The following is a 16,958-nucleotide window of genomic DNA, read 5'->3' as shown; positions in this document are numbered from 1 at the left end:
ATCAAGGGATAAATGCTGACAGGACAGGAAAGGAAGGGGATAAGCAATACTACTAACAGGATCGGGATATAACAGTACGCAGAATGCCGTGTTTAACGATCATGATAATTGATTCTTATGTTACCACCGTCCTAGTTGTCGTTTACTAATGTTTATTTTCATATACAATCTATACTAATACATTACACTAAACATTAAAATTTTCTTATTTATTTGATTGAACGCGCTAACAGGAACTACTGGACCGATTTTAAAAATTCTTTCAGTATTAGATGTTAAGGCTCACAGGCACACAGGCTAAAACTGCTAATATATGTTAAAAACGATACATCCTAAAGGCCTAAAAATATTGATTTGTAATACTTACAGACAAATGGAAAAGTTTATCAGACAAGATGAGAATACAAATGGAAAAATATTCATGGTCGAAACATGGTGAGTTTTTGCAATGGTGAGATTTTAATTATAGGATCTTATTTTTAGACCGGAATTTAAGGTGAAGCAAGATGTAAATCGAATATAAGGTTTGACGTCTAGAGTCTATACCTAACGAACTTCACCAAGAACTGTAGGTATTGCTTCGTTCCAGGCTACCTTCTTTCTTTGAAACTTAATATCACTGAGGCCACAATGGAAAAAATTTAAACCATAATAAGACAAATGTATATAAATTATTGAAGTAAGTTATTTATATTTAAATAACATAATTAAGTATTTTCTTGTGCTTGATTTTACGCGAGTATTATACATTTAGAAATTAAAAATTTTTGTATGACCTTCAAGACATGTAACATCTCAGTCTCCCCTCGACCACGCTCGCTGTAAAGTGTTCAAAACGACGGGTTAATAATATGATGAATAAATCGCGTTTAAAATCCGTTAAAATTTTTTTCAATTTCTTAATTACATAATTTATTCACACTCCGTCCATAACCCATATCTAATGGTAGTAGATAATGGATAGATTCTACCACCTCACTACCTATCTACTGCCTACATAGCTTAGTTGGAACCGAATTCAAATAGTTGAGTGGATAGCGCTTATAGTAATTATAATCATTTATTTTTCGCTTTTTAGTGGTTTTGAAGTCGGTACTTGTATATATTAATAATGTTAGGTACTTTAAAACTTAAGTTTTCAGAAAATTACCATATATGAAGAAAATTTATTCCTATTTTTCATTTATTTTAAACTAATACTTAATTTAATAAATAAATAAAATAAAAATAAATACTTAATTATAAAATAAATTAAACCATCTTAACTTCGATATTTAAAAAACACGTATGATGATATCTATTCAAAACAATAGTGTGAGTATGAAATTTGTATAATTTCTTTTTTTTGTCAAACATATAATTCAAAATTATAACAACATCTTGCCTCGCTGAAAATACCCACATAAACTTATACAGATATAAACCGACCAAGAATTATCGATTCAACCAAAAACATTCCGTCTAGGTTGGCAACTTACAGTCCGGAATGGCCGTATTATCTCAAAAGCTATGAAACAAAGCCGAGAAAGATCTGTTTCGTTATCTTCCCACGGCCCCGGTAGGCGTGGGTTAATGATGCAGAAAATTCGTTGAATTTCTACGGCTAAGCGAGGGTGTACTGAAACTGGGATTATTCAGTATAGCATGATTACGACTCGAACCCAGTGCCAGAGAGCTGACTTAGTTAAACCGAGAGGAGCCACGTATTTATAATGAATGCAAACGGATAATCCCGCGCGCGACAAAATAACAGGCGTGTTTGTTGGCTCAGATCTGTTTATTCATATTTCTTATAATAAGCAGATACTTTAATTATTCAAAACAAAAGTAACATTAATTTAAAAGGTTGATTTGAGAAAAATTTCTTATCAGAGATAATCGGTAGTAACTCGCAATACTTGAAATACTCCACATTAAACCTTCGGAACAGAAGCAATTTCAGCGTACAGTAATTTAAACGAAAGAATAACCTACGTCGAGTGTCCATCAACTTCCTACACAACATCCATCAAGCAGCTAAATTTAACGTGAATAACATCGACCAGAGTACTGATACAACGAGACAGTCTCACCACAGTACAGAAATAAACGCTTATAGAATAATGACATTGCAATTAGTTACTGTTTCGTTAATACATTACATTATACTGATTATGTAGTTTTCCTTCGAACGTCTCATTTATTTAATAAATGACTGTTGTATCGATCGTTTAAATTGAAAAAAAAAATAAAACCATTTATTAAAAACTTGGTCGTATTTGAATAAAAACTACTATATGGATCATCTCAATGTAGTGGTTTCTGAAATATGTTTCCCACAATAAAATAAAATATATTTCCTTATCAGCAAATAATATAATTAAATATTCTTATTAGTTCCTATACAAAGAAAATTAAATATAATTGTGAATGAAACGGACAACTCCCCATTACCATTTAAAGCCGTAACAAGAAGGGAAGAAGAAAAAATCCTCACAGCGGAAATTTCATGTAAATTGGGTGAGGCACGGACGTCGTTCTTTTTTTTTATTTGTTTATTACGAACCAGCCATTGTTATTAATGAAAGCTGACAACCATATAATTTTTTTTTATCTACAATTACAATATGTTGAATGCTTGCTTCTGTAGTAAATTCTGTTGTAAGTACCTATTGACAATATATCTCATCTGTCCGTGTTAAGCTTTATATTCAATTTGTATAACAAACTATTTTTATCAATGCACTGAACCGTCTTCAAATTGCAAACTAAACCAAATTAAAAAAAATGGAATCATACGATAACGGTTGTTACAAATACAAAAATAAAGTCGAATTGATACCCTTCACCGTTTTTTAAGTCGATTGAAAAGTAAATAAAATTTACGTTTACTTTTACGTAAGTATCGCATTCAATTAGAATTACGTGTCTACTCTCTTTATTACGCTCAAAGATCGATAACGCTCATTGAGCGAAAAAATAGCTCACAACGCGTTGTGGTCTCAGCAATCTGTACTCAACAAACTCTTCAGCCTTACAATAAGAAGCCTGAAGAGTTTGTTTGTTTGGCGCTAAAGAACTACTGGTCCGATTTGAAAAATGCTTACAATGTTAGATAGCCAATTTATTAAGGCTTTAGGCTATATAACATCAGGAACTACGTAGGTAAAACCGCGGGGCACAGCTATTGATTCATATGGCGAAATTCGTGTTATGGCTCTAATGAACACCCTCAATTGTAGTGACAATGAAGAAAAGCCAGGGGCCTATATTTTGGCGCATTTTGTTTTTTTCTTTCATGTCGTACAGAATTTTGCTTTCCTTAAAGTAAAAATATAAATATAAAACGTAAACCCTCTGGATTGTAATTTTATAAGAAATTAGCAATTAAGGTTATGAAAATTCTTCTTAAAAATATACGATGCCATGCTCTGAATAATAAAATTCGTAGTCTTTAATAATTTTCTTCCGTGTACATTTGTATCGTTGTCCAACAGGGCCATTTTATATTTTAATGATTTTTATAAAAAGTATATTATTTCCTAAAATTACATCTATAAATATGTATTTAAGAAATTTTATATTTCGAATATCGATATTATCATTATAAGAAAGGTGTTTAATAAAGAAAAGAGCGTTATTAATCGTTAAGCCAATATTCACTCTACTTATATATAATTAAAATTGTTATTCCTATATTATATAAATTTGAGCGCTGTAGGGACACCGCTATACGAATTTGAAATTAAAAGTCATAAATCAAATTTCATTTTCCAATATTCGATATACGCAATGCGTAAATTGTGAAAATATTAAGATTTATCAAATAAAATGAACATATTTGTGAATTTTTTTTTCAAATGCCACCGTGTCGTTCAACGAGTGGGGGAGCCGGAGGCCCGATCCATATTCCTCACCCTACCCAGTCTACTCCTTTATTCCCGTCGCCAATCTTTTCCTTCTCTTTTATTGCTTAAAAGTTAAACAACAAAATTGCAAAGGTCCTTCCTACCGCTTATCATCAGATAAACCACCAGCTCAGTTGCTCGCTACGACATAAAATGAAAACATCAGTCATTTAATAATAAGCATTTATTCGTATCATGTTCGGCGCGATACAAAGGGAATGGACCATAAAATAAATACGTACCTACAATGTGCTATTTGATACATAAAATCTTGACAGGTGGGTCATCGTTAACAAGAGATATGGGTGTAGCGTGGGGGTAAATATACATTTGTCAGCATCGATTTGTGTTAAGCTGGGCGGGCCGAAATCTGCAATAAGTCCGCTTTTGGCTGTCCACCTATTTGTCCAGTGGTTAACGCGTGAACTTTACGATCGATATATTGGGTTTTATTAACAACGAAGAATAATAGAATAGCAACATAGTACAGGAGTCAAATTACGGCACCAACATTTCCTATATCTCTCTCATGTGATCTTTCGTTCCAACTTGTGTGAGTAATCCTCATTGTATTGTATTTATATATATTGTCAATGTGTGTCATGATCCAATTTATCTTAATAGAATCGATAAATATGTAATAATACCATAATTATACTTACTTTCATTTGCCCATGTTCCTAAGCTGCGTAAAAAACTTATATCGACATTTTGATTGCAAAAAGCCGAATATATAGATAAAGAGAAAAAGCCATATCAATACAAAAGGCGAAGGAGTATTTACAGTGGCCGATCATATTCTGCTCACAGTAACAACCTCGAAATATTAACCCTTTGTTGATTATTAACATAAAATATATAATTATTGTTGATGAATTATCAAATACCATTTAAATAGAACTGGCGCAAACACGTGTTGTTATTCTATTTAAATTTTACTCTGTCAGATAGAGATAATTCTTATCTTTGTTTTATGCCTGTTTCACACCCGCGGCACGACATTCGCAGTACATGTTAAGTATTTATTAATACGCTAATTAATTAGTTGGGAATGGATACCCTAGTTAGTTATAAGTGTCAGTCAACGATATTGCAACAATCCACCCCCCCATAGGATTAGCACAAGCTACTTTGTTGTTCAAACAGTACCTTGTGAATCTTACCTATGACAATGTAGGTATAACCAATTAAATTGAATTTGTTATGGGATTATAGTACTTAATATATTATCTAAAGACAATATAAATAAATACGAAAAAATATCAGTAACCAACATTATTCTAAAACGACAACTACTTCAAATACAATTATTAATTACTATTGGTTATATAAAGTCAAATCGTATATTATTTTAAACTTGTAAACTGCTCAATAATTGTAATATTCGTTTAACTGATAAAACACGAAGCTAAATTTAATTATTAATATTAGGTTAGATAATTCAAGCGTAATTTATGCCGAGTTATTTATTAATTTTATTGTGAGAATTTAACGGGTGGCAACCCTAGATATCCGAATAACAGGGCAGTCTATTGTCAAGTCAAGTCACGTCGTAGGAGGGTTGCCATGTTGTAAAATTGTACGCAGCTGGCTGAATTCTCGAAAGCGAACCAATTTTAACCGAAAAAAAAAGCAAATTCAGTGATGATTATTCACGAAGTGAACAACACCGCGCCAATAAAAAGCAGAATATTATTTTGGGAGTTATTATTGTGGGAGTCGAGCACGCTTCGGCACGAATTGGGCCAGCTCGCACCGGGGAAGTACCACACCCCCACAGAAAACCGGCGTGAAATAGTGGCATGCCACTGTGTTTCGTACGGTGAGTGGGGGAGCCGGAGGCCCGTTTCCTTTTCCTCACCCGTCCTAGTCCATTCCTTCTTTCCAGTCGTTAATCCATTCTTTTCCCTTACCCCAAAAAAGCGGGCAGCGCATTCGCAAAGGATCTCCCTTTGCGAATGTTCATGGGCGGTGGTGATCGCTTACCATCAGGCGAACCACCAGCTCAGTTGCCCGCTATGACATAAAAAAAAAAGAATATAAAAACATAATCCATAGCATTATTTAATGAATTTCCTACATACAAATGAATATAATAAAACAGGAAATGGGTTTCAATTTGCTAACCTCATGTCCCAAGCATTGTTTTTCAATCCCACACAAATTAACTGTCACCCTTAACAAAGCAGCTTTGTATTCACATAGACCTCGTCGGATAGTATTAGTTTAATTCTAAATAGTTTATACCTAACATAGTCAGGGATATGTAGATATATTTATATCTATATAATGACATTGACCCTATCATGGCCGTAAAGGGTTGGTTAACTTTGTTTTCATATTATTTCACAGTATCCGAAATTTATTAGCAATATCAATACGATACTGTATTTCAAATATTCCAAATTCATTAAAATTCTATTATTATCGATTCTACATGACTCATAATATCTCTCCTAGACAGGAGGAATGTAGGAATGTGTAATAAGGGCGAAAGGAAATACAGAATATAACTTCTCATTGGATTGACAAAGACAAGATTACATTTTGGTATATCAAGTTTTTAATTAAACCGTCGAATATGTCACTTTCATTATTTCCAATATTATACTCAATCCTTAATATTAAGCTATAAGTACATTATCTACTATCCCTACTACCTGTATCTCTACTACGAATTAGTATTTCAAAACGTAAAGTATATAAATCCGTGCATAAAAAGGCTACATATATATAAAGGGAAATATTCTGAAACAATGGAACCTCGACAAAACAAAACACTCGTCTTAATGAGAGATATGTAGAGTATGCCACTGCATTTATTCAAAATTTGCCTTTATTAAAAATAAAAATAATGACTTGTGCTCTCATCATACGTACAAGAAATGATGTCAAAATAAAACTTAATTTGGCATTTAGCTTCAAATTGATAATATAATTTACGTAGTCTACAATACGGAACGAAGCCTTTAAGATCGATAACAAGTCACTTGAGTATACCAGCCATTAATTTATTTAATAGTGAGAAGCAATCGGGTAGATTACATTTAAAAATGAACGAGCGAAGCGGATATTCCTTCATTTGCTTAAGGCCAAAAACTTGGAGAGGCACTAAAATTTGATATCGGTTTGGAGTTCGGAGGACACCCTTACTTTATAGCAGCAATTACTACAAACCTTCATCTTGAATATTACGGGATTGGTTTTGAGTTTTATGGGTTCTCGAGAATCGTAGTTACTGCAATCAGAACTTGTTCCAAGCTTACAAAGGATCTAAGCCAAGTCTTAACCTAAAAGTTAGATATTTTTACTAGGGAACACAAAATGATTACATTAAAATTTTAACTTAGTATAGGTGAAATATAAATAGATGGACTTATAATTTTATTGATTTGTTACATGAATCATTTCACAATTTATTAACATAATTTGATTGAATTGAGCCAGCTCGCTCCAGGGAAGGTTCACACTTCACACCCCCATAGAAGATCGGTGTGAAATACTAGCATGCCAGTAATTGGGAAGCCAGAGGCCTATATCATTTTCCTTAACATTCTATTCCGTTAGTCCTGTCATCAATCCTTTCCTTAAAAGCAGGCAACGCATTTGCAGAGGCACAAAAATCACTTAAATATGTACATGTAAACAATTAATTTTGTTTATTTTTAAGAATTATTTCAGCAGCTAAATTAAAGCATTTTATTTAGAATAAGTAGCAATACATTTAACCCTTTTTCATAAAAGAAACCCATAAACGTGGTTATAATACCTAAAATGTAATTTGTAATTTGGATCACCTCATAAAATATTTTAATGAAATGTCAATTTTGTGACCATGAATGTGTACATAAATATAAAAATTATTTCCTGTTTCAGTGCAGTTTATTAGATGATAAACCGCGAAGCTTTATCCGTTAACAAAACATATAGCCAAAATTCCAGTTCATCGTCAATAAATTGCGAATACGACAACTTAGAATACATATTTGAATAAAGAGATTGACGGAATTTTCTCTTCTATACCAAACATGCTAAGAGTCAGAATTCCCTATCATATCGAGTTGTCACTGTATAACGTTACTGTGAACAGTTAATGGCGCATAAAATTCGCGGAAAGTATGAACTATCGTATTTATTCATATATGGGACATTTTAAGGTATTATAATAGAATTGATGGAAATAAGCGCTTTATTGCAATACCCTTTTGAGACACCAATATTTATGTTCCCGTTATAATTTTCGGTAAGTTATATTAGAAATTGGACGTGCTTTGTGTTGTGTATTGTTCGTTACATAAATTTTATTTCCTATCAGTGTTAATTATTGAGTAAATAAATAACGTTTATGCATAAGCAAATGTAATACACTTCGCTTTTAAACAGAATTTTGTAATTTAGATATTAAAAACTTTTAAACGCGATTTGTTCATTATATATTATTAAGCCGACATTTCGAACACTTTACAGCGAGCGTGGCCACGGGGAGACTGTATAATACTCGCGTATAATACACAAGAAAATACTAGCAGTTTGTAAATTAGCTTTAATAATGGACTAATCTATATACAATCCGCAATCAATTAATGGATAACGCACTAATAATACATAAGACATTTCTTAATAATACACAGTGAATTTCAATTTAAGAAGATTAATTAATGAGATATGTAAATTTTTAGTAAACGAACAAAAACATTTCAGAAATTCGGGTCCGAGGACAAAACACAGTAGGTACCCAATACTACGTCTAACCATTAGTCATCAACTTATGTACGAATGAGGACATTTCCAGGCACGAAGGCGTTTCACGAACGTGACTCGCTTGCCGACTTATATCTGTTTTTGTAGGACCAGAAGAAACGTACAAATCATATCAGTTATCCTGGCAAGCTAATATGAAAAGCTAGCAGCCCGCCACGTCGCAACGCCGATAAAAATTGCAAGTTTTATATATGTTAACTGCATTCGCTCCTTCCGCCCACTAAGAGGACGAGTTAATGAAGACCCTTTCTTAGTGCATTCTCGTTACGTTAAGAGGCTTTGTTCAAATTCCAGGCTGCAATAGAAGTCTGTCGGCCTTCAGCCTGGTCTTAATAAATCATCACTCATTCAGGCTAATTGTTTTTATATTCAAGTAGAAACAAAAAATTAGTGAACTTAATTTAGGGTAAAACTAATATCAACTAATATAATTGCGGATTGAGATAAAACAATTTGTCTAAAATCGTTAAAATACTGAGCTACCTAATTCAAAAATAATTACATTGTTTCTGTGATCGTTGCGGAAAAAACGATATATTCACATGGATATTCTAGACCTTTCGAACATTTCGATTTATACAGAAAATATACAATAGATGCTGTTCTAAAGAACCGTATATCAACGGTATATTTTTATATATGCCTGAGTGTCTACTAATCTCAAATACAACAACACAATTCCAAACTAGAACCTACAGGCGTACCTACTGCCTACGCAATCATTTCAACTGTCCAGGGAGTATTTCTACTGAGAAGCATCTTTGTTAACGCACTACATATATGTCCATATATATGTTTAACTTATGCTCCTTTTTATATATTCATTTTGCCTAAAACACATAAATATAATAAGACATTTTTGCATTTGGATAGAGGAAAGTAAATATAAAAAAACAATCTTAAAATATTTTTCAATATTTCAAGTAACATTGTGAAATTAAAAAAAATATATGTATTTCATGATTTCGAAACTCTTCAACCCGTAAACAGTACTGACATAAGGCGCTTCAATGAACATCTCGTAATCATGACGGACAAAACTCTTGGCGAAAAGGCTGATTCAACCAAAAGTTAAATTTTTTCATTGGTGTTTCAATATTCCTTTTATCCATATGTTTCGGGTGATAAATAAACCTTTGGAATTTCAATTATATATCCCATCTTATATAAGTACAATTTGTATCATATTAAATATAAAAAAAAAATGTGAGCCGTCACCGGACGCCTGGGAGATGTGAATCATCGACATACCATCGTATAGCGTGGCGACGCGTCGCCCCGGCATGCGTCGCCACGCCAGAAGTCGGTTTCACATCAATAAATTCTAATTGTTGAATTGAAAGAGTAATCTATTTTACGTCTGCAGAACAAAAGCGTAACAAAAGCTACCGAAATTTCACAAAACTTTGATCGATTAATCGAGCAAAGTTAAATAAAGCATCATAATCAACCGCCTTGACCTTCACAATTTTTTAAACAACATACATATCTAATATATAAAATTCTCGTGTCACAGTTTTCGTTGCCATACTCCTCCGACACGGCTTGACCGATTTTCATGAAATTTTTTATGCTTATCCGGTATCTATGAGAATCGGCCAACATCTATTTTTCATACCCCTAAATTATAAGAGTAAGGCAGAACAGCGTTTGCCGGGTGCAGCTAGTCTAATATATAAAATTCTCGTGTCACAGTTTTCGTTGCCAAACTCCTCCGAAACGGCTTGACCGATTCTTATGAAATTTTGTGTGCATGTTGAGTATGTCTGAGAATCGGCCAACATCTATTTTTTATACCCCTAAATGATAAGAGTAAGGCAGAACAGCGTTTGCCGGGTGCAGCTAGTTTTATATATTTTCTTTATTATATGAGCATCATCATCATCTTCGAAAAACATTGTGTTTTGGGGTGACATAAAATAATATTTTTCCAACAGCAGTTCGCGCGGTGGTCATGGTCAAAAAGACTTTTAATTTATAAAATCACAAGATAAGTCATATAACGTCCTTGACTAATTTCCTTCGTCTTTTATTAAAATAAAAATAAAATACATAAATTTTACCATGCCAACTTCTTCAGTAAATGCATTAGAAGTCTACGATATCTTATTTTTCTATTTGAATAAAAAAGTAATAAATAGGTAAATGTGCACAATCAAACGACTTTCTTAAATTTTTCGATTCCTCGTGGTAGTTTCCTAAGTTTAATACTTAGGAATTTTAAAACTAAAGAAATCTTAGTTACGATTATATTTAAATATATTACCAAGCACACAAATACACCTCGCATTCATATTATAATACTCGTAATTATTGATTGTGTGACAACATACAGATATACTCGAAAACCACTAGACAAACAAGAAAATCTCTCCCAACACACGTGGACTGATGATATCTTTAAATTCAGGTATTTCTCACCGGACTGACAGATAGAATTGCATAAAATCGATTACTTGATACTTGATATAACAGAGTTTCATTTGGTGACTCAGCGAATATGATCAGGAGATATTTCCAAGCAACGCATGCGCAATATGAATACATAGGGCGCCATCGAGTCGCGGCAGCTCATCTCACATCAATAAAAGAAGCCAAATACCAATCAAGACATCGCGCGCAATCAGTCTCAATTATATCTTAATAACTCTAGCAATGTGAAGGATAAGAAAAGATCCATCGATTCTCGATTTACAGTAAATACGAAGAACGTTTTTCATTCATAATCATTAAATTGAAAAAATATATGTATATTTTGCTTCCCTATCAGCAAAAAAAAAAAGAATAATATCTTAATGCTGAATTACCTTAGTACCTAATTCTTGTATATATATTTAGATCGACAATCTGTCGAGACGAGACAATCTTATAATTTATAAAATATTATTACGGATAATATCTTAGTAAATTCAGTTTTACATAAATGGAAAATTGAAGGCACGTGGCAAAACAACTTGTTAGTTCCTCTTCAATAACCGTTAATAGGATGCCAATATCCTTTTGATGGCGACCTCAAAGAGATACCTACGTAAATATTTCAATATCGCCACCAAACAATGCGTTTTAATAGACTTATAGAATTTTACACGTTACTGGACAGCATATAAATTCTTAAAAGAAGTTTCAGAATTCTATGAAAATGTGATTTCAAAGTACATAATACCCGATTGAAAAATTAAAAACACAAATCTAAATAACAATACTTTTCGGAGTGTATTAAAATATGGTTGGAAATGTGATAAAAGTATCTAAACGTCTGTTAATAGCTTTCTATAAATTCCTATTTTATATTGACATTGTTACATTAATTAATAAATGAAAACCGATTTGCATCCCTTACAGAAAATATTATTATGTACGTAATCTATTACTGTACAAATACGACAAATCTATCCCACACAAAAACCTCCATCCTTCTTTTTAGAGCAATAAGAAAACTGTTATTTGAGTCCATGTCTAATGTTCTGCACTAGAGAAGATTAGTTCAACGCATTTATTTTTATCCAAATTAGTATTGTATCAAACTTGCGATAACCATAAATAGTAACTAAATTACTTGATTTCAATAATGTTACATGCGTTTTTAAACTACATTATATACTATGTTACGTCGCCAAATATACTAAAATAACATACCTTTTTTGCATTCTTCAATAATTTCATCAGAATTGTCGCCGCAGTCGTCTTCTCCCTCGCACATCCATGACATCGGTATGCACTTCCCGTTCTTACACTGAAATTGTTTCAGCGAACACACATCTGTAACAAAAGCGTTTGATATAAGCACTGATACAACCTCAAAATTTATGAACCAATACCTACATATTTTAGGAAATTAGGAAACATTGCCATTATTTAAGACATCGCACTGCTTTTAATGGAAATTCTACCATGTAATAAGCAATAACAATGTAGAAAAAATAAATAACTTTTTTTGAGTAGGGAAATCTTGCATAGATACCCACGGCCCCCGGGAAAAGGAACCGTGGGTTATGTTGGATTCCTACCGACTAAAACCCCATTGTGTTCCGTCGAGCGGCTTTAGTCAAGGGACCAGGGGAGCTGGTTGGTATACGTCCTCTACCCATAGATATAACCGCAAAATAATGTACCTAAGTAAATGTGTGTACAAGACTTTTTTACACTTTGATCTTAGCCAAAAGGCCGAGAAGCGTGTACAAGACTGATTTAATAACACTAACCCTTATTATTTATTTTTGTATAAAAAGCAAATGTATAAAGTAAAAATGAAGTCAAAATTCAAAGAACACTGGTAAGTATTTACATATTTTGTAAACAAATAGGTAAGTACTGCTGACGTGAACAAAATTATAACAATTGTAGAACATTCTCACTATCGTTATTTATTTTTTATTATATTGCTACCTTATAACATTAATACTTAAGCTTTGAGCTATTGAAATGAATTTCAGAGATAATGTTTACCTACTTAATTAAATATTAACGGTTATATTACACAAAAAACCTACAAGATAATATTTTATGAATTATGTACAAATACTAACTAAGCTTAAGTACCAAACTACTTATTTTTTTCTTCTATATCCTTTATTTTCACGAACGAACAACTTGCTTTTTTATCATCATAAGTTTAAATTGAGTCATACATTTAACCGCTGAGTTATAAAATAAATACACAATGAAGCAATAATAGTATGATAGCGTCTTTTGTTACTTTAGGAACAATTTTGTACTCTTCTTCATAACACCAGGCTTGTTACGGAGAGGTCTTGTACTTGACACGAGTATTACGACGATAACAATTCGGATATAAAGCGTAGCTTATTCTCAGAGAAATTTATGAACCACACTTAAAGATGTGAGCTGAACTATTAGCTTTAATATTAGAAATATACTATACTAGTGTGGTAATTAGGGCCCTATAAAAATAGCTAAATGGTTTATTTTTCACAATCTTTTGGACTAAATTGAGATTACTATATATTAAAATGTGGAATTGTTACAGAATAAAGGATAATAAAAATGATTCCACATGAACGCTAGGTACGAATGAATCGTTTAAAAAGTTATCACGTAGATACAACGTATTGAGAGAGAAAAAAATGATTTCAAAAATAAATATAAGCCCAAATAAACAGGCAAGAAGAATTGCGCTCTGATAAGAATGAATATATTATGAAGGTTTACAATTTTGAAATTGTTCACCCGAAATGTATTTAACCCACGTAATAAATCTGCGGTTTCATCCTGTTGGATTATCTAGAATTTATTTTTTCCGACGAAATTAATAACGCAAATAACGAGGTTATATTTTTGTATGTTTATATACGTAACCTTTTTGAAGACAAGAGGCAAACAATCGGATTATGGATCTATTTTTACTCTCCACTTATAATGATTATTATTATGTAGTATGTATTTAATCTATTATTCATTTGCAATGTAATATATACTTAGGTACTTAAAATGATTAAGCTGCTTCCTCTTCTCTGTGAAATTAAATTAACAAGAAAATAGTTTAGGAACTATAGGACCCATTCAGTATTTTACATGCGAAAGTTTCTCTCTATCTGACAATAATACCTGTAATGCGTGATTAAATGGTGTTCAATTCTTTCAAAAGCTATGAAATTTAAAAAAGTATACACTGGTCTTATGCTATCATCAACATACATTCTCAAGCCGCTCCTGGCATTAAATTTATATATTGAAAAATGCATAGGAATAAATGTCGATCGATACTATGAGAGTCGAGCACTACATATATAACGTGATACCTGTTCAAGAATATATGTATGTGCAATTATACCTACTTTTAATGAAAACAGAGCTTAAATGAAAACATGAATCTCATAAGTACCTTCTTACGTAATAATCATCAATGATGAATGAATTAAGGAAATCTCAAAAAAAAATCAATGAATCTCTTACTCTCGTAAACGTGATATTAAAAATAAAATTTGCAGCAAATTTACAAGTACTTCTGCTTGCCATATCACTAATTAAACCGACACGAATAATTTAGTTTTTAGTTACAGAATTCTGAATATATAAGTATATTTACATGTGGTATATAAGTACATGTCGTGATGAAAAATGATGAGAGGGAAGAAAACAATATTATGACGTAACTAGAAATCGAACTTCTTGCGTTTGACAGTTCTCGACAGGGCAACCTCAGCTGGATTACAAAAATATATTTATTTAACTTTTACGGTTCCATCCTTCATCGGTAGGTACATAAATGGAAAAATGATAGATACTTTCCAATGTAAGGTCCCATTTTTCCCACTTGAGGCCATGCGATTGTTGATCGCGGACGCATACTCCGGCTGACAGCCAATCTCTTTGAAACCCCTATAGTTTATGTCATTGAGTGCAAATTAGCCGAGTGTAGGGGAACCAGCCCGATTTCAACGCATCTGGAGTGAATTGAAGCGTATCATCAGTGTGATAGGAAATCCAATTAATTTGGTCCCATTCTAGAATCTGGAGTGGTATATCCCTCCCCAAGATGGGTGAACTTTTTTGAAGGAAAGATGTGCTTCGTTATTTTCTTTTCGAAAATTAAAAGTACACATTGAGAAATAAAATTTTGTGTTCACAAGTTAAAATCTACGTGATTTACGTGCGTTTTAGTGATCAATATATACAGCCAATAGAATCCTATCCTACCAATATTATAAATGCGAAAATTTGTAAGGATGTGTGTGTGTTTGTTGCGCTTTCACGCAAAAATTACTGAACCGTTTGCAATGAAATTTGGTACGTAAACAGCTGGACAACTGGAATAACATATCGGCAACTTTTTATCCCGATATTCCTACGGGATACGGACTTACGCGGGTGAAACCGCGGGGCTCAGCTAGTCTTTTATAAAATAATAAAAATGAAAGATTTGTACGTTAGTACTTATGTTTGTAATGCTTTCACATAAAATGGAAGCAGCAACTTCACTCTGTGACATTGGGGCGAAGGTAATATATATGTACCACGAGCGAACAGCTTGTATTGAACAGATTTCTTACCGTTGGTACTTTGGGTAATTATGATACAGGTATTATTACCTTATAATACTTTTTAGTTTTGTTTTTACGATGTATTTTTTGCTTATGTGAAGTTGACAATACATGTGTTAATTATTATTATGTTTGTTGTGTTAATTATGACATATAATGTAAAATTAACTTCATTTAGTTGCTAATAACTGAATAATTTAGCGATGCGGGTTTGTTGATTCTGTAATAAGATCTTAGCACTGTCTATTCTAGTTTATACTTTCCTGGGGTCATTCACCTCAATTGAGCTTTGTATCTAGAATGTCTATCAGTCGCATTATTGACGTTCCTTACCTATTTCTTTACTTCATCTCATCTAATCTTTTTTTTTTTAATTTATTTGATATATTGTTATTATATTTATCATACGATAATTCATATGTATTCAAAACCTAACCCAATCCTAGTAAGAAACACGCAAATCTGAGCTTAATAAATCTCTTTTTATTAGATTCGCCTTAAATCAAATGCTGATAGCTGCGGCTGCTACGACAAGCTCTCAAATTATACCAACCCACCCATTTAATTAGCAAGTCTACGTCATTGAAGGAACGTAAGCCCTCAGCAGTAATATCGATAAGCAGATGATACTGAGGCCGTTTTAAATCCGAAACTAGATAAATACTCTTCAGCCACTGAGTTGGGTTCCTGTGGTTGAATACAAATGGAGCGTTTATCCCCGAAAGCCAATTTGTATGCAAATTACAGGTCCGTTTAACTATTCTCGTTAGTTGCTCATTTTCGAAACGTCTGCATTTTCGACTTATTTAAAAACTGACTCTGAAGGATGTTTAATTCGCTGCTTTATACTGAATTATAAAGTGTCTGTTTTGAGTCATATAGGTATATATATATCTTCAAACGATTCAGATAAGTTTTTCTAAATACATTTCTATGTGAACTTATAAGAAAAAATAATAAATTATGTAGTGGTAAATATTATGACACATATAGTATTGGTAAACAAAATACATTAATTTCGATAAATTATTTGAATTCAATAGGATTGTACGGCATTTCAGCCATGACATACCAATCACAAAAGCTTGTGATAGGTATGTTATGGCTTATGCGAAAAATTTTAATAAATTTAGGCAAGTTAATTAAAATTATTTGCTTTGATATAGCAATAAAACTTCTATAGCTATTTCTGACTAATACGTGCACACAAATTGGAACTAATTCATCTTAAATTTATGCTTTATTGACGGACAATACAATCAATAGTGATTGAGGTCTCTGTTTGGACTCACGTTATATATTCACGGTT

At 32.4% G+C, this 16,958-nt stretch overlaps 1 protein-coding gene across 5 annotated transcripts in view; it reads right to left on the bottom strand.

Moving 5' to 3' along the window:
* LOC119829252 (low-density lipoprotein receptor-like) overlaps positions 1–16,958 on the bottom strand; it is a 151,180-nt gene that overhangs the window by 125,531 nt on the left and 8,691 nt on the right. For all 5 annotated transcript variants that reach the window (XM_038351666.1, XM_038351661.1, XM_038351664.1 and 2 more), the window contains exon 2: positions 12,285–12,407. In XM_038351666.1, coding sequence (XP_038207594.1) covers positions 12,285–12,407 — 123 coding nt within the window. The remainder of the gene's footprint in view (positions 1–12,284; positions 12,408–16,958) is intronic.

Source organism: Zerene cesonia, chromosome 10 (genome assembly GCF_012273895.1).
Source record: "Zerene cesonia ecotype Mississippi chromosome 10, Zerene_cesonia_1.1, whole genome shotgun sequence".
In the NCBI taxonomy this organism is placed as follows: domain Eukaryota; kingdom Metazoa; phylum Arthropoda; class Insecta; order Lepidoptera; family Pieridae; genus Zerene; species Zerene cesonia.
Note: the sequence above shows the minus strand (reverse complement) of the source record. Positions and strands in the feature narration are given on the sequence as shown.